This window comes from Giraffa tippelskirchi, chromosome 5 (assembly GCF_054371585.1).
Source record: "Giraffa tippelskirchi isolate mGirTip1 chromosome 5, T2T-mGirTip1v1.2.pri, whole genome shotgun sequence".
Taxonomy (NCBI): domain Eukaryota; kingdom Metazoa; phylum Chordata; class Mammalia; order Artiodactyla; family Giraffidae; genus Giraffa; species Giraffa tippelskirchi.
Window position 1 is genome coordinate 81,922,613 of NC_137279.1, and position 21,565 is coordinate 81,944,177.

General features: G+C 48.7%; 1 protein-coding gene and 1 long non-coding RNA gene across 2 annotated transcripts in view; one reads left to right on the plus strand and one right to left on the minus strand.

Annotated features, from left to right (window-relative positions):
• The window catches only part of LOC145506505 (uncharacterized), a 30,627-nt gene extending 28,128 nt beyond the window's left edge, over window positions 1-2,499 (minus strand). Inside the window, exon 1 of the long non-coding RNA XR_014053980.1 lies at window positions 2,412-2,499. This is a non-coding gene — a long non-coding RNA (uncharacterized LOC145506505). The remainder of the gene's footprint in view (window positions 1-2,411) is intronic.
• Window positions 2,102-21,565, plus strand: part of FAM78B (family with sequence similarity 78 member B) — a 95,157-nt gene continuing 75,693 nt past the window's right edge. The window contains exon 1 of the mRNA XM_081491329.1: window positions 2,102-2,480. Coding sequence (XP_081347455.1) covers window positions 2,218-2,480 — 263 coding nt within the window. The 5' untranslated portion in view covers window positions 2,102-2,217. The remainder of the gene's footprint in view (window positions 2,481-21,565) is intronic.

Below are 21,565 nucleotides of genomic sequence, written 5' to 3' on the forward strand. Positions count from 1 at the left end.
TGCAGTCAGTGTTCGCTGAATGAAAGGACCAGCGATTGAGATTGGTGGTTACATGGTAAAAGGAGAGAAGCACGTTATCAAACGGCAAAAACTACATTATTTGTTAACTCTAAACTGAATCAAGGTGCCAGGAAAGTTAAAATAAGGATAGGGTACTTTTAGATCTCAACTGACTTTTAAATTACTCATCACATCTGTCCTTAGCTAAAGACTAACCAGCGTCCTGTGCAACCTAAGTCAGAATATTTCACACCTGGACACTGGATCCAACAAATGCTCAATGACCATGGAAGAAATACTTAAAAAGAAGGTATTGGCTTTAAAAATACAAATGGGAAAAAAATGCCCAGTAAAACCATTTGCTATTTTTTTTTCCTGTTTGGCATTTTAGAGCACAATATCAGACACAGGGCATCATACTGTACACAATGTCCAATATCTGCGGTGGCAGTCTCCACAGAACAGTTACTGTGATGCTGTTTTTTGTTCACTCATTCATTCATTCACAGAAACTACTGTGCAGCTACTGCGGGCCAGTCACCATGGCACAAGCAAAGGAAAGAACAAGTCCCTGAGATCCAGGATTTGTACAGGACAGATGGATTACTACAAATGGCCATGGACTTGTACCATTAAGCAGTTACTATTTAAATCCAGCCCAGTTCGAAAAATGTTCTCAAGTTCTCCTTGTACTTAACAGGTCACAGGTTACCTTGGGTAACCTCAAGAAGGCTGGTTAGCATTCTAATGCAGCCAGTCTGTATCGAAAGGCATAACCTGTCTCGGGACACAGCTACATTCAAAATGCAGCGTTTAGGGTACGTTCACTACTGCTCTAATCTCCCAATGAGTAGGAGTTTGCTGAACGACGCTTTTCTAAGAAGGAAAAGATTTGGATGAAGGCAGATGATGAGTGAAGCTGAGTTCGAGCTTCAACCAAAACTCTTGGTGTGTTAGGGCACGGAAGAATTCTCTGGATACCCTCACCATGTAGAGTGCTGGAAAGAAAAGCTTCCAGGGCAAACCCAGTCAGGGAAAGACATAAATCCACTGCATTTAGCACCATACCGGAGCCCAGACTTTGGCCTTCTTCAAGGTAAAATACTAGGGGAGCTCAAGCTTAATTCTTAACAAACTACATTATAAATGACGGGCCAATCTCAGATATAGCTGCTCCCCTAACCCTTAGGCTGCCCCAAAGGTTCACTGCCGGGTTCCCACCCAGACTCTGGACAGCGCCCCGCCCTTCTCGGTCCCACCCACCCAACCCAGGAGTGGTCCCCACACCCCCAAGCCCACCCCTGGAGAACCACCCACTGCAGCCCCGCCCCTCCCGGGCCCCACGTGTCTGGCCCCACCCCGGCGCTGGCGGCCCTTTAAACACCTCCACCCTTACACAGTACACCCCCACCCCGACCCGAACGGCAGCCGGAGAGGGACAAAACGCATGGCGTTCGGCCAGTTTCCTCTGCGGATCTCGTCCTGGACTGCCCGGCCCGTGGGGCCTTCCACCCTGGGTCACAGCCCCTGGCGACCCCAAGCCCGCGGCGGCCGGGCAGAGGAGTGTCGCTGCGGCCCAGCTGCGGGGCGGGGCCGGCGGGAGCGCAGGTCTCCGCCGCTGCCACGGCTGCCTCCGCCCGCTGCTTGGGCCGTCCGCTCGCCCGCCGCTGGGTGCGCTGCACGCGGGGGGCAGCCGCGGTGCAGAGGTTCATGCAACGGCGGCGGCGGCGGCGGCGGCGGTTGCTGCCGCCGCGGAGGCAGACAGACCGGCCGCTGCCGCCGCCGCCGCCCTCCCCCGGCTCCATGCCGCCACCGCTGCCGCCTCCTCCTCTCCGGCGAGGGGCGGGGGGCTCCGGCCCGGGGTGGGCACTACTCCTCGCAGCTCCGCTCCCCTCCCTGCCCTCCGCTCGGGCCCTGGAGCTGGCGGGGGCGCCCGCTGCCTTCTAGGAGCGCACGCTCTCCGCGCGCCCTGCGGGAGAGAGGGGGCGGGCGTGGGAGGGGGCGGGCGGGCGTCGGGGCAGCCGGGACCCCGCAAGGCGCCGAGAGGAGGGGGCTGCCTCGGAGGATGCCCGGCGGCGGCTCCCCGCTCTTAGGCGCGAGCTGAGCTGGACCCAGAACGGGTGGCGCGTCGCCATGCCTGTGTGACGGGCGCCCCCGGCTGCCCGCTCGGTCCCCGGCGCTGCCCCACGCCGCGCCGCGCCGGCGCCGGGCGGCAGGATGGGTTGTATCCAAAGCATTACCTGCAAGGCGCGGATCCGGCGCGAGAACATCGTCGTGTACGATGTGTGCGCCACCATCGACCAGTGCCCCACGCGCATCGAGGAGACCTCGCCCATCGTCCTGCGCTACAAGACCCCCTACTTCAAAGCTTCGGCCCGCGTGGTCATGCCCCCCATCCCCCGCCACGAGACCTGGGTGGTGGGCTGGATCCAGGCGTGCAACCAGATGGAGTTCTTCAACACGTACAGCGACCTGGGCATGTAAGCGACCGGCCGCGCGGAGCAGGAGCGGGGTTCGTTGCCCCGGCCTCTTCTCACCCCGACCCCCCTCCCCAGGTCCTTCTTACTGCGCTCTCCATCCTTTTTATAAACCTTCCTCCCGCCTCCTTTTCCACCTCCCTCCTCCCTACGCTTTTGTTTCAGTGACAGGGCTGATGTGTGTAGGGAGGCTCCTCGCGAAGGCATTTTCTCGTGGTTTGCTTCTGATTCCCTATGAATGCTAGGAGCACGGTGCGGGGCGGGAATAACGCTCTGAGGAGGGTTCAAGAGATGGAGGTGGGGGTGGCTGGCTAGTGCCCTGGGAGTTTCGGGGCGCCGTCTGTGCTTTACAGGGCTTCTGGGGAAGAGTTGGGGGGACCTGTGGAGAGTAGTGGAGTGCCGGGGGCGCGTGGGCTGTACCGTGCGTGCTTTGGAGAAACCCGAGCCGGTTTGGACAGGAGGGTCCCAGGCGTCCAACCTGGACTTGGTCTGCCCTTGTTCCCACGACTGTTGGCTTCGAGCCCTTGTCCCTCGAACCGGAAAGCCTGGAGGCGTTTCCATCCGGAACCGCAAACCGGCGGAGCCACCTCTCTGGCTCAGCGCCCTCCGGAAGAGTACTGGAGGTGGTGGGAGTGGGAAGGCACTGGGCGCGTCCCAGCGGAGCAAGGCTGATGGCCTTGTGCGAGCAGCCTCTGATTGGCGTGGTGCAATACGTGTCTTTGCTCAGTGAAAGTGTGGATCTCATGTCGGTCTAGGGTCTTTACTTACTCCAAAACTTTGTTCTCCGGCGCTGGGAGGGATTCCCCAGCGCCCACCGCCGAATTCTGTCGGAGAGCTGGGAGCTCTCCAACTTCTTTCAGCAGCACCGCTCGGCGCGCGCCGGGCTCCGCAGCTGCGGTGGAGACCCGGGATCGCGGCGACTCGTCTGCCGCCAGGGGCCGATAGCCTGCCCCGGAACCGCAGGCTGCTGACAGTCGCGTCCAGGACTTTTTTATTAACTAAATTTTCATAACTCCCTGCCAGCCTCCTTTCAGAAGTACACTCTGCGCAGTTGGCAACTACAATGGCTGAAAGATTTGGGGCCTGCATTTTGCCTGCTGTTACAATGTAGGTCTAGAACACCCTAATTAGCTTGCAGCCCATAGGGAAACCCTCTTCTGAAAAGTCAGCCTCATTTCATTAGTAATCTGAAACTCCAGAGTTCCCAAGGTTCATCTTTTGAATATGGATATAAGGTGGGAGAGTTTCCATTTTAAAAGGTCAAACTATCTTTTTAACAGCAGTTTGCGGGCTTTTTATTGCACTTTGAGAGCATGTAAGTTAACACTAGTCATAGGTGCTAAAAGAAATTTTGACAGGTTGCTTTGTTTCTCCCGGCTCCCACTCCCACCCTTTTCCCCATCCCAGAGAGTCTGAACTTTCCTCTCTAATCATAAAAACTCTGTGCTAGAGAAAGCTCCTTCCTAGGGAAGATGTGTGACAGCCTGGTTTGCTCTGTCTCTGCACCCAGAGTGTTCTTGTCTTTCTGGAAGGCAGCTGGATGTGAGAAATAGGGGGAATCTTATTTGGGGTGAATTCTGCTGGCTCAGATGGTAAAGAATCTGCCTGCAGTTCAAGAGATCCCAGTTCAGTCCCTGGGTTGGGAAGATCCCCTGGAGAAGGAAGTGGCTACCCATTCCAGTATTCTTGCCTGAAGAATCACATGGACAGAGGAGCATGGTGGGCTACAGTCTCAGAGAGTCGGACATGACTGAGCAAGTAACACACATGCCATTTAAAAACATACACATCCTCAAAAGAACTATTATATCTGAACATGTGTGTCTCTTAAAGATTTTTTTTTTATTTAAGAAACCCGTTATTTCCAGCTAAATCAGAGAAAGGCCCAGACAGGGCAAGGGCACCCTCGCGTTTGTTCTCTTGGCCTGGCCCTAATGGCAGTGTGCAGCCTTGGTTGCACTGCACTTGGTGCAGTAATTGCAGCCTGGGGCCACTCTGGGAGACACTAGGAGGGACTGAGCTGAAAGTCTTCCTTTTCCCAAGACTGCACAGCCAAGACTCTCTGTTGCCTCACATCTCCTGTAAATCAGTAATCTGAAAGTAAATAAATCATTCTTTCATAAAAGAGAATATATTCTACCTCAGGAGAAGCCAAGGTGAGGTATAAACAGACGTGGTAGTTGAACTTCCTTGACTCTATGAAAAGATGTGTGCATGTGGGAACCCGCTTTAGGGTGTGAGTTGGTGTCCGCTCAGAGGGACACATTCTCCCTGACCCTTCCTTGCTGAGTTCTTGCCTTTGGGATTTGGAGGGAAAACAAGTTCTGCCTTTAAACTACCACTTTCAGTATTTTAAGATTCTTGGTTTTCATGTTGCTGTTGGTGGGGGACAAAAATAGTCCCCAAGAAATCATAAAGCATCTTATTTTAGATTTGTGTCCAGGGTCCTCCTCTCTTTGTGGCTGCAATAATGGCTGTGTGTGTTTAAGGTCACTTTGGAGCCCGGATTTGATTGAACCAATTTCCACGAAATGTTTCAGCCCTAAAAACTTGGCCAATGTAAACTTTCTGATAGAAACCCATATTGCATGAAAGTCACTGCAGCCTATTAGTTATTATGTCCATTTTAGCCAGTTCCTTGAGTAGAGAAAACACTGCAGGCTGAATTTTCACCCCTGTGTAATGCTCTTGTTACAGGAAGCATGGTATGATGAGAGACTATAAGTTATAAAACTGCCTTTTTCAACATTTAAAAGGGACTATGCCAGAGGAAACCTGCAACTTAAAATGCCAAGAAAACTTTATCTATAGGTTTAAAGAAAACATGAGCTTTCCTGGTTTAAATTTCTCCACATTTCCAAGAAAGAGAAGGCTTCTACAGGAGCATTTGAAATAGCTGATGGTCAGGATGGCCAGAGCTTAATTTGAACTTGAACTCAAGTGACTTGAAACTCCCTCTAGTGATTCTATAGGAAGCAGGCTATTAATGCTTGTGGCCCCCATTTCTTTCTCATTTGGCCCTGATGAACCTGCTCATGCAGCCCTACCAAGACAGCTGCAAGGCTTCATCCTTCAGAGAGGAAGAACCACTGGATTTTCTCAATCAACCCATCAATAAACAAATGTTTATTTTACCAACTGCCTCTGATGTACCAGTGCCAGCAAAGAAAACAAAGGAATAAGCAGGAAGCTTTAGTGTTCCTCAGTGTAGGAGGTAAGTAGGGGCATAGGCAGAAAAGGCCAGTGCTCCCAAGCAGTATAAGAGAAATGCCAGAGAAAGGGACCAGGCCAGGTGTTCTAGATGTGTAAAGACTCAAGCTGGATGCAAGGGATGGGTGAGATTCAGAAAGGCAAGGAGGAGGGACTAGTTCTAAAGGGCAAAAACAGCAAATACATGGAGGTAGGAAAATATAAGGGGGCACACATAGGCAGTAGAGGAACTTTCAAGGCAAAGAACAGCAGGGGGTAAAGTCAGAAAGGGTCTGTTGGGAAGGCCTAGAAGAGTAGATCTGGAAAAGGAAAGGTTGAGACCAGATCTTCTTAACCAAAAGAGTATGAGGAAGCACTTCATACCTTTTCAGTGCCTCTTGGGCGTACAGGAGCTTTTCAGTAGAGACTTAAGACCTTTTTGATGGAACAGGTTTGTTTGTTTTTTTTCTAATTTATTGATATAGTTGACTTACAATGTTGTGCCAATTTCTGCTGTACAGTGGAGTGATTCAGCCTGTATATATATATATATATATATATGGTGGCTCAGCCCATAAAGAATCCACCAGCAATGCGGGAGACTGGGTTCAATCCCTGGGTTGGGAAGATCCCCTGGAGGTGGGCATGGCAGCCCACCCCCGTATTCTTGTCTAGAGAATCCCATGGACAGAGGAGACTGGCAGGCTATAGTCCATGGGGTCACAAAGAATCAGACATGACTTGAGTGACTAAGCACAAGCATGTATATATGTACACACACACACACAGATATACACATACATGCATTCTTTTCTGTTATGGTTTATCACAGGATATTGCACAGTTCCCTGTACAACACAGTAGGACCTTGTTGTTTATCTCTTCTATGTGTGATAGTTTGCATCTGCTAATCTCAGTCTCCCAATCCATCCTTCCCCCCTACCCCATGATGGAAGTTGTGAATGCTAGAGTACAATACCCAAGAATAAGGCATGGGGCTCACGTGCCAAAGATGCAGGCAAATCTGAGGTCGGGGGAGAGCCGGCAGTGGCTGAAGGCCCTTCCCGTTCCCTTTGAGCCTAGGTGTACTTTTTCTAGAGCTGTAAGGGTCAGCTCTGGTCAGCTTAGGGCTGACGGTATAGGGTTTGGAGAACGTTGGCCTGGGGGAAGCTTGAGGAGGTGAGAGCTCACTCCTCACCTTCAGGAGACAGCTCCTGCCTGTCTCTCTACTCCTCCCTCAGAGCCAATATTATTGAGGGTTTGACTATACCCACCCACCTCTGTTACCTTCTCAGTTTGTTCCAAGCTGGTTTCTCTCAGTTCCAAAGTTGCTCTTGTTCAGTTTGTCTGGGCTTTCCATATTGCCAGATCCAGCAGACACTTACCGTTTCATCAATATTTCACATAGTTGACACCTTCCTGTTTCTTGAATCACTCCCATCATTTAGCACTCATGCTGTTTTTCTGGCTATTCTTCTATCTGACCTCAAAATGCAGTTCATTGGGACATATCTCATTCTGTACTGTATGGATAGTTAATTCATCCATCCCAATGGCACCAGATGGTCTCTGGGATACAGAGTCACCTGCAGTATAGGCGTATGTGTCTACACACAGTTTCCACTTGGCTGGCTGAAAGAAATCTCAAGCTGCTGCGGCTGCTAAGATGCTTCAGTCGTGTCCATCTCTGTGCGACCCCATAGACGGCAGCCCACCAGGCTCCGCCATCCCTGGGATTCTCCAGGCAAGAACACTGGAGTGGTTTGCCATTTCCTTCTCCAGTGCATGAAAGGGAAAAGTAAAAGTGAAGTCGCTCAGTCGTGTCCAACTCTTAGCGACCCCATGGACTGTAGCCTACCAGGCTCCTCTGTCCGTGGGATTTTCCAGGCAAGAGTACTGGAGTGGGGTGTCATTGCCTTCTCCAAATCTCAAGCTAAATGTATGCAAACCCGCACTCTTGATCTCCGCTATAGCTCCCACCTAAAAGCTGCACCTCTGCCATTCTTTCCCATCTTAGTAACACCTTCAGTCCCTGGGTTGCTTCAGCTGAAAATCTGTTTGTCACTTTAGATATTTCCCCAGGCATTCATTCCATTATCAAATCCTGCTGATCCCATCTCACAGATAACTCTAATCCAGCCACCACTTTCTGTGTCCACCTCTTCCATTGTAGGACATGTCATCATGCCCTATCGCTTGCTCTGACAGAGGATTTCTGACCAAACTTGCCACCTCTGTTCTTGCCCTCCATCCAGTCTATCCCCCATATGATAGTCAAGTGACATTTAGAAATACAAATGCTGTTGCTTTCTTGCTTAAACCCTTTAATGGCTTCCCATCACAATCCCAGGATAAAATTTGAAAATCTCTTCCCACTCTGAATTTCTGTTCTTAAGCCCCTTCAACCTTTTTCCATTTCTTCAGAGGAACAAGCTTCATCCTGATTTAGAACTTTTCCATGTGCTGCTCTCTGTCTGAAATGCTCTACACACCTACCCTTTTCTAGCAAATCCCTACTCCTCATTCAGGTCTCAGCTGTTACCTCAGAGAGGCAACCCTGAGTTCATAGTTTATATTAGGATTCTCCTGTTCTCTTGAGTAACACACTATTCTTTTAGTTGTTACAGTTAGTAAGCAAGTATTTATATGTTTATTTAACTTCTGATTTATCTACAAGACTGTAAGCCCCATTTAAGCAGGTATTATATACATTTTGTTTCTCTGTGAATAGTGCTTGGCCCATAACAGGTCTTAAACATTTGATCAAAATAAAGGAGCCATTTTTTCTAACCTCAAATAGTCTGTGTCCCTTTCAACAAATCCTGTCTCTCTGAAAAATTAGCCTTTCATGTAAAACCTAGTGCTAATCCCACAAATCTCTCCAACTCCCGACACTCCAGCAGTCGCTTAACACACGAGCAATTGAACTCCACTGTGCTTTTGTGTCATTTTGAGCTGCGTTGTCCCACCAGATTCCCTGCTTCTCAGCTCAGGGCTCATGTCTGTCATTTCCTCTGTTTCCCTGCGGTGTTCTGAACACCAGGAGTGGGGTTCAGTAAACACTGAGGCCTGACTGTCATGTCACCAGCTACAGAGTGGCATTCAGTATCTGCCCAAGGAGATGGGACATAGAAACCATGTCGTAGCACAGTTCCACCTGCATCATTAACTCATGGCCTGAACTCCGGGACTTCTGGAGGTGATAGTCCTAGCCAGCACTTAAACACCTGGCCTAGTAGGGTGACTGCCCCCAAAGCAAACACTGCCCTTGTTCAGGGCAGCATGTGCAGCATAGCTTTGAGTGTGGCCCTCACTGGTCATAGAGCTGCCTTCTTCATGCGTTTTGCTCTTGAGGACCAGTGTGTCAGGTGTCCCAGGAGCCTGATGATGTGCAGGTGCACTGTCCCACCAGGTTCAGAGCTCCTCAGCAGTGGGCTGTCATGTCCTCAGTCTCCCTGTGGAGACCAGCACCAACACCCACCCCCTATCCCCATGACACCCCCAGTCAGGGACCTCATTATCTGGAAGTAGTGAGGCTGGTCCTCACCAGAAATGATGGGGACCCCTGTCCCAGAGCATCAGATGGAAAAGCAGGATCAAATTCCCTTATTAAAGTCCTGAGTGCCCTTGAAGGGGAGGCGGCCTAACACTTTGCCTCTAATCTTCTCCATCTCGGCAAAAGAGGAGCAGCAGCAGATTAGCTGGTCTTATCAGGAAGCATTAATCTCACTGGAGATAAAGCACAACTCTGGAGTTGGAGGGGGTTGGAGAAACAGTCAAGGAAACATGATTCAGAAAAAGAAGGGGAGCAATATAGGTCGGAGTTAAAAACAAAATGTGGCTCGTGTGGCATGGGATGCTAAAATACAGCTGCACTGGGTGGAGAAAGCAGGACAGGTGAGCTGGGAGGTGTGGGGCTGCAGGGTGTCAGCGACCTTCCACATGACAGTAGCAGCAGATGCTGTTTGCGGGGTTAGGTCTGCAGATGCTTCATGTTCCAGATTAAAGAAGGCTGCCAGTTGAGTCAGGAAATGCAGACTCTAATGTAAGATGCAAGATCCCAAACATCCCCTTCCCTCTGATTTGTGGAGTCCTCTGATCTTGTCTCACTCTCCTTATTATGACCCTGGGAGCTAGATGTTCTGATTATATCTGTTGAGAAAACTAAGGCTCAAGGGGTCAGAGGACTTGCCTGAGACCATGCACCTAGTTGGTGGCTGAGCTGAACCTTTGTGAGAGGGTGGGGCCGGGAGGGTGGAGTACCAGATCCATCCATTGCTGAGCTCATTCCCTGGGAGCAGGCGGACACCTCCTCACCTCTCAGGGACCCCAAGCTGGCTGAGACTGCAGGGTTTAGTCCCGTGCTGTCTCCTCCAGGATCTTGCCTGGGGCTCACGTGTCAGCCCAGACAGGCAGCCCTGGACCCCGGCAGTCACGCAGACCCCTCAGTTATTGTACTTGTGAGCCCGTTCATCCCTCAAACTCTCCAGACAATTGCTGTTTGGACAGATGATTAGGAGGAAAAAGAGGACCCCCTTCTGGTAGCGGGAAGGACCCCTGGCTCTACCCTCAGCTCATCGGACATTCTGCTGGCTCCTAGGAATTATTATTGCAAGGTTCACTCAGGCCACTGTGTTAGCTGTGTGGACCCTGGTCCCTCACAGCTCTGACACAAGCCAGTTGGAACTGTCCACTGTGCCAGTTGAAGGTATACCAGCTATCTTTCCAGCACAGGGATTTGAGTCAGAAGACCTTGGATTCGATTCCCAGCCATATGACCTTTGGCAGATTCCTTAACAATCTGTTGTCTAGTTTGCATTCATGTAAATAGACAGCAAAAAGTCTGGTCCTGTCTACTTGGCTGGGGGTCAGGAATCAAGTGAGATAAAAACTGTGAAAGTGCTCTCCAAACGAGTGTATTGTGCACATGTGTTTTCTTGTTTGTTTGTTTTTTTTATAGAATATGACTGTTTTTGGGCTCCTCAGGTGGCTCAGCAGTAAAGAATCCATCTGCCAATGCAGGAGATGTGGGGTCAATCCCTGGGCCAGAAAGATCCTCTGGAGAAGGAAATGGCAACCCACTCTAGTGGGAAAATCCCATGGATGGAGGAGCCTGGTGGGCTACAGTCCATGGGTTCGCAAAGAGTCAGACATGACAGAGCGACTAAACAGCAACATGGCTGTTGTTACTAGAGGGTCACTCTGGATCAGCCTCAAGGAATAGGGAGGTTGTGGCTTCCCGGGCAGAGAGAAGCATTCACACTCTGGGGAAGGGTCCCTTGTGCATCTGCCACGCTCTCCCAAGTCCCACTCAGAGTCAGAGGGGAGGAGAAAGGCTCACCTTATACTTCAGAGCCAAGGCTGTTTTTCATTCATACTCGGAGGAAATGGGTAGCTTCTACCTTTTGTCCCACCCAGAGGTTGCCCTCCCAGATCTGCTCTGAGCTGTGGACTCTGGGCAGCAGCCAGGACCCTGCCACTCCCAGTCCTTGGCGCAATGCCTGCGTCTCACCCAGGTCCTCATGGGAACTATCAGTTAGGCCCCAGATGAGAAGTCAAGGACTTGGGGCTGGAGTGATACTGTGCTGTCCATTTTCAGGAAGGTCTGGAGTTTCCAGCCTTTGTGGACAATGAGACCCACACCTGAAATAATTTGTGTCCAAAACTATTTCTAATTCATTCTTCCTGATATACCTTTAGTAAATCTTTAACATATACTTTCATGAATTTGTCTCTTTATAAAGGAACCTCACATAATCCTGAAATCATGAGACCTATTTAGGACAGCCATTTTTCCTATTTTAGATAAGCAAGCTGATTAAATAACTAATGTGCTCAAGGTCACTGTGGCAGGCACTGGTAGAATCAGGGCTTCCTCCTGCCCTCCTGTGCCAAGTGCATGCTCTGTGCCAACCCAGGTCAGGAGGTGGGGATGAGAGAGGTCATCCCCAGGGTTGTGTACATGGAGCACCAGGATCAGTCGGCACAGAGGCATTTTGGAGGGCATCATTTATGGTCTAAATGTGTTTCAAAAAAGCAAACAGAAATTTTCAGGCTGTCCAATTAAGCAAAATAAAGAAAGCCATGTGCCACCTGATGGCACCTTGGTGGGGTTACTGTGACAGGCCTGTCTCAAAAAGCCTCTGGCTGACTGACTCTCTTGAGACCTGACCTTTCCAAGCTGGCATGTGGGCTGTGTCAGGCCAGGGTGCTTAGAGGCTGTCAGAAGTCTGGCTAATGGGAAGCAATAAATCGGCATCCTCAGTCAGCCAGCTCAGCAGCATCCTGAAGGGACAGGCAGGCCAGGGAGGTCACGGTTTGTGGGCATGAGTGGTGACAGGGACAGCCTTTGACAAGGCTGGAAACTGCCAGAAACAGGCAAATGGCAAATGAAACGTTCCTTTGCCCTGGGCATGGGTAAGGGGAGCGGGTCAGGATCCGGCATGTGTCGGGAGGGAAGGCTTGAAGGAGAACGAGACGTGGCTTTCTCCCTTCTCCTCCTCCCAAGAGCCACCAGCTGAGCCTCCATTCCAAAATGGCAAGTGACAACCTTCATACCAAAGCCCGGGCAACTCGCTTCAAGACCAGGTTTTAACTGACTCAAATATCTGAGACTCTTTCAAATTTCCATAGATAAACTTCACCTTTTTCTTTTCTTTTTTTTTTTTGAGGAAGGATAAGAGATTTGTGCTAAAAAACTAAACCCAAATTCCTGTTGAAGATTTCTTCTTGGCCCTTGGAGCCAGGGAGCTTGTCTTCCTGGGACACAGGTACACTTTAAGAAATGGGCAGGCATTAGGTTATTGTCTGTCTCCCCACGAGGCTGTAAACAATGTATTCAACTTAATGATAATCACAGCCACCATTTGTTGGAGACTTAGCCAGTGCGAGATGCTTCGTATGCACTGAGAGACAGGTACCATACTATCTCTATATTAGAGATGACAAAACCAAGGCCCAGAGAGACTGGGTAACTTCCCCAGCATTACCCAACTCGCAAGCGACAGAGCTAGGATCAGAACCCAGAATTCCAGTGACTCCTTATGATGTTTCACTGCCGCATTAAGGCCAAATGGTAGAGTGAATGAATGAACACATGGATGAGCAGAGAGCATTCAAGATAATGCCTTCAGTGCTAGCTTTTGTCCTTGCTGTGGAGACTTAGGAAACAAAGGGTTTAAATCATTTTGGAAGCAGCCAGTCTTGTTGCCTCCCAGCTGGTCTGCTCAGCTGGTCCAGGCGTGTTAATGAGGTCAGGGTCTTGGGGTCAGACCCAGGGGACCATCCCAGCACCCAGGCCAGCACTCTCTGCCCTTCGAGCTGCCTCGCACATGACTGCTTCCAGTTACCAGTCATAGCAGACTCTAGGTTACAGGGCAGAGGCACAGCCGGGAAGATGCGAGTGGTGAGTCAACAGAGTCACCCTTGACTTGGGGGTGTTAGGGTCATGTGAGAAATCATCTAGCCCAACTGCTCACTTTACAGATGGGGACAGTGAACCCCAGTGAGGGGCACTGACACAGTGAGTGAGTGCTGGAAGCGGGAAGAGATCCAGGTCTCTCTGACTCCATAGCTAGCGTTCTTCACCACCAGGCTACACCAGACCTGACGGGGAGCAGGTAGCTCACTCCGTGAGTTAGCTGGGGCACCCTTAGTGTGTAATGCAGTCGTCAGGGGTCAGCGCCGCCTATTTTTCTATCCCCCTGTTTGTTGAGGGTCCGAGTCTGTGGGCTGCCCGAGGGAGGACAGAGCACAGCCCTTCTGCACAGAGAGGAACTCAGATGGGCCCAGGGGAACGTCTATGCAGTTGTTAGGAGGACAGGGACCAGCCTCTTCCCAGTGTCCATAGGCAGTGATTAGCAAACCAGAAAGGAGAGGAGCTCCCCAGAGACGCTCATCACAGATGGCAGGGAATGGGAGGGCTTGGCAGCCAGGGGAGGAGGCATGCATGGAAAAATTGAAAATTGAGATTCAGCCTGGATGCCCAACAACCCAGAAACCATTTCCTCTGCCCCTCAACGCTCCCCATCCCCAGCCCAGGTGCCGAGGCCATCCCCGGGCCCCTAGTCCCCTGCCCACAGGCAGCAGGGTAGCTACAGGGCCCCTGGCAGCTTGAGAAGAAATGAGATCCAAGTGATGTCAGAGATGACAGATTGTGAGGGGGCCCGGGCCCTCCCCTGAGAGCAGGGCTCAGCTGGGTGGCCCCTGTGGAGGAAAGCAGATGGGGGAGTCTGAAAGGGAGATCCTGGAAGCCTGGAGACTGTTTCTATTGTGGCTTTTAGTTGGGTTTTCTCCATTTTTTTTCCTTTTATTTTTTGTGAACTCGATACAGTTTAGCATCGGGTTCTGATCCAATTGTGATGTGTCTGCTTACTCTAAAGGAGGTGAGGGTAGGGAGGAGCAGGAGCGAGCAGGCTGGGCTACAGCACACTTAACTTTGCCCTTGTTGTGATCTGAGGGATGGGTTACAGGAAGAGGGAGCTGAGTTTGTGCCTCCAAGCAGCCTGTCACCTCTGCCTATCTGGCTGGATCCAAGATCTTTGCACTACTCCAAGACGCCTCTCCTGAGGAAGACTCTAGAAATTCAGCATGATGTCAGGGAATCTGCTTTCTCCACACATGGTCCCATTCTAGCCTTGGCCTTCCCTTTCAAAACTTGTACTAGTGTGGTGCCATTCCAGCCTTAGCCATCCCTTTCAAAACCTGTACCTACCTCTGGCATTCTCTAGAGGAGGAGGCACCTTTAGGTCTCCTGTCTGATCAGCCTATATTTGGGAAGGCTTTGCCTATATTTGGGAAGGCAAACAGTGGAAACAGTGGCTGACTTTATTTTTCTGGGCTCCAAAATCACTGCAGATGGTGATTGCAGCAATGAAATTAAAAGACGCTTACTCCTTGGAAGGAAAGTTATGACCAACCTAGACAGCATATTAAAAAGCAGAGACATTACTTTGCCAACAAAGGTCTGTCTAGTCAAGGCTATGGTTTTTCCAGTGGTCATGTATGGATGTGAGAGTTGGACTATAAAGAAAGCTGAGCGCCGAAGAATTGATGCTTTTAAACTGTGGTGCTGGAGAAGACTCTTGAGAGTTCCTTGGACTGCAAGGAGATCCAACCAGTCCATCCTAAAGCAGATCAGTCCTGGGTGTTCATTGGAAAGACTGATGTTGAAGCTGAAATGCCAATACTTTGACCACCTGATGCGAAGAGCTGACTCATTTGAAAAGACCCTGATGCTGGGAAAGATTGAGGGCAGAAGAAGGGGACGACAGAGGATGAGATGGTTGGATGGCATCATCAACTCAATGGACATGGGTTTGGGTGGACTCTGGGAGTTGGTGATGGACAGGGAGGCCTGGCATGCTGCGGTTCATGGGGGTCACAAAGAGTGGGACACGACTGAGCGACTGAACTGAACTTGCCTGCCTTCATCCCTGTCCAACACTTGTGCTGTCTCCTTGTCCATCTCAGTATCTCTCTGCTTACCCTCTGACCCTGTCTCTGGTCAGGCGCTCTTTCAAGCTGTTGGGCTTTAGCCAGATGCCTGCTCCCAGGCCCCCCGTCCTCCTGGTCCTCACTGTCAGGCTTACTCTCTCCCTCTGAGGGGGGATCACAAATGCAGAGGGGGCTGCGGCCAGAGAAGCTCACACATCCCTCTGTCCTCCTTGGATCCTGCAAGCCTGCTCTGGACTTCCACCTTCATCTCACAAGTGAGCATGATCTCTGTAAAGAAAACTGCTTGTGCCTTAAATGGGCAACTAAACTAGTGTTCTGGAGGTCTGATGAGGAAGCTGGAACAGCTAGAACCAGAGCACCAGGACATCCTCAGAGCAGGTGGGGGCAGGGAGGAGGGGATCAATTGGACAAGCATTCAGGCCTAGTCAGCACACAGTCTGGAGCAGAGAGAAGAGGCATGAAAGGAGGTTCAGAACCTGCTTTACAGCCCTTGGCTTCTCAGCAGCCATCAGAAAGGCCTGGGTGTCAAGAGCAGACCCTAAGATAAAGAGGACAACTGGCAGGGATAGACAGAGCCAGGGAAACCATGGTCAGCCTAATTCCTGCCCAACGCATCGAGACAAGCTCTTGGCCCTTTGTCCTCCCAGGTGTGAATTTGGAGGGTGAGTGGCCCATCCTTGTTTGGACAACCACCCCACCTCACAACCAATGCCAGAGAATAACCACCCTCAGAGTCTTCCCTGCAGAAAAGCCCCCTCAGGTAACCTTCTCCACATGGATAGTTGAGCTGAGTGGCCCCAGCCAAGAGGCTTCTGAGATGGAAGGGAGGATAGGAGCCGGGAACTCCAAAATGGTCCCTCTGCAGCCAAGGCAAACATCCTCCTGCCCGGGCCAGTGCTGGCTCCTCTCAGATGTCTCTGGAAGAGTTCATCTTTTCAGGACCTAAATCCCACTGGGAATCTAGACCATCTGGCTACTAGTGGGGTTGCTAAATCACTGTTGAAAAGACTTTCAGAAATGGACCTGATGCATAATTAGACGGAGAGTTGGACCCAGAGCAAGGCTGACAGAGAGGGGTCTTGGTGCAGATGTAGTGCTAAGGGCCCCTCTCTCCCGCAGAAACCCCCAGGCCTTACCGCTGAATGGAAGGAGAGAGTTTGTCCAAATGAGGAAGTAACATTTGTCAGCATGAGAAAGTTTTCATGGAAACTCTGTCAACCTTAGGATCTGTGTACGGTTACCTTTCCATCCAGTGGCCAACTGTTTTTCATCAAATGGTTGAGTAGAGGCGTGGATCCCACACTAAAGCTGAGACATGGGTACAGCTCTCAGGGAGGATTGTTTTTGTCCACTTAGAATTTAAGATGGTTTCCTCTCCACTCACAGAGGCCATAGTTTTTGCAGTTTGTATCAATGCCTTCAGATTTGGGATTGAGGAGTCACAGGCCAGGTACCCCTACAATCGAACAAACAACCACTGTTGAGCCAAGAAGAGGGGGGATGCGTCTAGATCAGAACACAGACATGTTTATGTGGTTATTCTGAGAAAGAAATCCCCTACTTGGATGCCAAGAGGTTTTTTTCAAGATTTACCCTCAGCATCTGGTGCTTCCTGAAATGTCTGGTTGTCAGAATTGGTATCTAGAATTACACGCTAGTGTATGTGTTCATGAAAAGGAAAAGCATCTTGGAGTGTTGTCATGCCATCTTGAAAGAACAAAGACATTGAAAAAGTATTCTAGAAATATCTCTGGTTAAATGGAAGAAGAGTAGCCAGAGAGAAAGAAGTGGGTGGGATGGTCAGGCTGTCTTCACTGGGACAAGTCAGTTCAGTTCAGTTGCTCAGTCATGTCTGATTCCTTGCAACCCCATGAATCGCAGCATGCCAGGCCTCCCTGTCCATCACCAACCCCCGGAGTTTACCCAAACCCATGTCCATCGAGTCGGTGATGCCATCCAACCATCTCATTCTCTGTCGTCTCCTTCTCCTCCTGCCCCCAATCCTTCCCAGCATTAGAGTCTTTTCCAATGAGTCAACTCTTTGCATGAGGTGGCCAAAGTATTGGAGTTTCAGCTTCAACATCAGTCCTTCCAATGAACACCCAGGACTGATCTGCTTTAGGATGGACTGGTTGGATCTATCTTCTTGCAGTCCAAGGGACTCTTAAGAGTCTTCTCCAACACCACAGTTCAAAAGCATCAATTCTTCAGCGCTCAGCTTTCTTCACCATCCAACTCTCACATCCATACATGACCACTGGAAAAACCATAGCCTTGACTAGACGGACCTTTGTTGACAAAGTAATGTCTCTGCTTTTAAATATGCTATCTAGATTGGTCATAACCTTCCTTCCAAGGAGTAAGCGTCTTTTAATTTCATGGCTGCAATCACCATCAGCAGTGATTTTGGAGCCCAAAAAAATAAAATCTGACACTGTTTCTACTGTCTCCCCATCTATTTCCCATGAAGTGATGGGACCAGACCAAGGGCTAAGTATATATCTACAGTTCAAGAGCGCAGAGCAGTTTACAAGGTAACAACGAACTCTTGAACTGTTACAAGTCTACATGCAGTTGTTTCCAGTCTCAAGTGTTCATTTTCTTCAGATGCATCCCTGTTTGTCAACAGTGGGATATTTGCATGACCCAGGACAGAACTGAGGTGGGTCTCCCTGGCAGAAATCACTTTTCATAGGAGCTCAAAATCCCAGTACCAGGCCACTCCATCTAACTTCTGAACATTCCCAACAGGCTTCTATGTATGCTTTAAATGAATGTATTTTTACTATTTCTTATGTCCATAAGCTCAAGCTTGTTAGCTGTGTTATGCAAATGTTATATATTCTTGTCAAGTTTTATCTGCTCAATCTATCAATGATTGAGAAAGTCTGTTGAAATTTCTCTCTTGCCTGTGTATTCATGACTCTTCCTGCAGGGCTGTCCACTGTCATTTTATACATTTTGAGCCTAAGCTTGTTTACCTGTTTGATTTTCAGTTTCCTCTTCATTTCTGACTCCTAGGGATTTGTTTTGCAACCTCAACTGTGGATTCAGTAAGAAATTTGTAACGGAGGGTTTTTCAAGATATTTAGTCTACCACAATTATGGTTTGCTTACTAAATTCTTCTGTTCCTCAACTATAGACAGAGCTTTTAGTGGCTACTTTTTCCAGTTTGAATGGATGCCTTTCAAAGCAAGCTGCCTGTCTAGGCAGGGTGCTAAGGTGCTTTGATAAAAACAGCTGAAGTTTCTTAGCACTGACATTGAGGGTGAAGAGGGGAGCCAAGGCACTGTGAGGATCTTGGGTCCACAGCTAAGGACAAGAGTGTCCAAAAAGACCCCTGCTCTGTACTGAGCATGAATGATAGGTGCAAACCACTGCCTCAGTGGACCCAGTGCCTCTGCAGTGTGGTAAGCAACTGCTGAATGATGACTGCATTTGCCAACCATTTGTACACAATTCAGGGCCCTGAGATGGCCTTGACAGGGCAGAATGTTCTGCTGGAGAAGAAGCTGCTTTCCTAAGAAATCTCAAGGCCCCACTCAAGCACAGGCATCCTCAGTGACTCTCTGTAGTGGCAGAGACATGATGGCTCCCAGATTCCCCACTCTCCTTCCCTGGGCCTTCCCCTTGAGGCTCACTTTGCAATGGCATTTGGGCTTCTGGCAAGTGGTGAGCTTGTTTTGCCTCCTTCTGTTCCAGATGGCTCTGAGATGGACCAACAGGAGGAGGGAGGATGGGAGGGCAGCGGGGAGGCAAAGCTGTCTGCTATTCGGAAGGCATACCCAGGGACCCCTGAGAAGGCATACATGCCTGGCATGGCCCTGGCACTCAGCAGGCTGACTCTCTCCAGAGGTAGGGGCTGGGGGTGGAGATTCCCTGTATCGAGCTATTTAGGGCTGTGGAGATCTCAAAGTGGTTGGGGGCCACATAAAGCTCAACTTTGATAATGAAAGACAAAGCTAGCACGTCAGTGTTTACAAAAATGCTTTCAAGTATGTTACCTCTGTTGAACTTCATGCTCACTCTTAGAGATGATATTATTGTCCATATAACAAGGGGGAAACCAAGGCTATGCAAGTTGTAAGTGATTTGGCAGGTTAAGTGAGAAAGTGGTCACACTTGTTATCTGATTCCAAATTGATTGTTCCCTTTAGGTAGCTGATATTGGAAGAAAAAACAGTGATAGAACTTTGGAAGCTGAAAAGATGTTGAAATTACCTGCTCTGACTCCTTTAATTTTTTTGTAGGTTAAAAGAAGAGGAAAAAAAAAAACAAACATAAAAAGAGTTAAAAGGAATTGTCCAAGGTCATACAAAAAGTAAAGTGGCAGACCACTTAGCAATCCTCAAAGGATGGCATTTATTTTAAAACTTTGTTTTTCTGATAGCATTTCAGTTCAGTGAATTTCATTTTTTATGAAAGCTTATCATTTCTTTGGGAAATACACTCCATAATGTAATGATGGTCTACAGGAATGGCCTAGCCTAATAGACAACTTATTGGCAAGAAAGGTCCTGAACCACAATTGTCAGCTGAGCCTCCTGACTCCCAATTGGTCAAATGAATTGTCTCCTCCCTCATGTCCATTTAGTACCCATCAGAAATCTGAGTTGTGTAACCCACTTGGCTGTCAGTGTAGGTCCTTTCCTAACCCAGATATCATTGATTCATCACCTAATAAGCAGAAAACGAACAGGAGATGTTAGGTGTTTTACACAAATTGTTGTTCAGTAGCTCAGTCATGTCTGACTCTTTGTGACCCCATGGACTGCAGCACACCAGGCTGCCCTGTCTTTCACTGTCTTATGAAGCTTGCTCAGACTCCTGTCCATTGAGTTAGTGATGCCATCCAAACATCTCATCCTCTGTCGTCCTCTTCTCCTCCTTGCTTCAATCTTTCCCAGCATCAGGGTCTTTTCCAATTAGTCATTTATTGCATTACGTGGCCAAAGTATTGGAGCTTCAGCTTCAGCATCAGTCCTTTCAATGAATATTCAGGATTTGATTTTCTTTAGGATCTGGTTTGATCTCCTTGCAGTCCAAGGGGCTTTCAAGAGTTTTCTCCAACACCACAGTTCAAAAGCATCAGTTCTTCAGCACTCAGCCTTTTTATGGTCCAGCTCTCACATCTGTACATGACTACTGGAAAAACCATAGTTTTGACTATACGAACCTTTGCCAGCAGAGTAATGTCTCTGCTTTTTAATATGCTGCCTAGGTTTGTCATAGCTTTTCTTCCAAGGAGCACGTGTCTTTTAATTTCATTGCTATAGTCACCATCTGCGGTGATTTTGGAGTGAGAGAAAATAAAGTCTGTCACTGTTTCCATTGTATCTCTACCTATATACCATGACATGATGGGACCAGATGCCATGATCTTAGTTTTTTGAATGTTGAATTTTAAGCCAGCTTTTTCACTCTTCTCTTTCATCTTTATCAAGAGGCTCTTTAGTTCCTCTTTACTTTCTGCCATAAGGGTCCTGTCATCTGCATATCTGAGGTTATTGATATTTCTCCCGGTAATCTTGATTCCAGCTTGTGCTTCATCCAATGCAGTATTTAATGTGATGTACTCTGCATATAAGTTAAATAAGCTTGGTGACAATATACAATCTTGACATACTCCTTTCCCAATTTTGAACCAGTCTGTTGTTCCATGGTCAGTTCTAACTGTTGCTTCTTGATCTGTGAAACCTATATAGGTTTCTCAGGAGGCAGGTACACAAATTATATCTCATTTAAAGTTCATTTATATTCATCTTATCTTTGTTTCACACATAAAGAAACTGAGGTTTGTGAAAGATCATGTAACTTGCCCAAACTCACAGTACTAAAACTGGAATTTTACACCAGGTTCAAAGGACTCCAAACATATACTCTGACCACCAATATTAGTATATTATTGCTTCACCTGAAAGAAAAAAACCCCAGGCAGTGCTTGAGAATGCTGGGAACAGCAAATAATTTGAACATCTGATAACAAAACTATTGCAACACTCTTACCAAACTGCATGCATATGAAAGGTATTTCAAGATTTATCTGTAAGGCAAAAAATCACCCTTAACAGAATAGTATCAAAGATTTCAGTTCTTTTTGTGTTACCAGCTGTCTGGACCCCTTACATCTTACCTTGCATTCATCTGGGGTTTCTGTGTGGGTGGGCCACAGCATTGGAGACTCATTGCTGTAGTTATTATTGTTAAAGACAAAGCCATAGGTGAACAGGAAGAGTGTGCCACTGGGGAGAAGAGCGTGGGGTTCATAGCCACTGGTCACTGCAAATGCATTGCCCTTTACTAGTCTCTGACTGGAAGCATTGTAGTATTAAAAAGCATTGACCTTACAGCCTCTGTACACAGGTTCAAATCCTGCCTCCACCACTTGTGTGTGTGTGTTAATTGCTCAGTCATATCTGACTCTTTGTGACTCCATGGACAT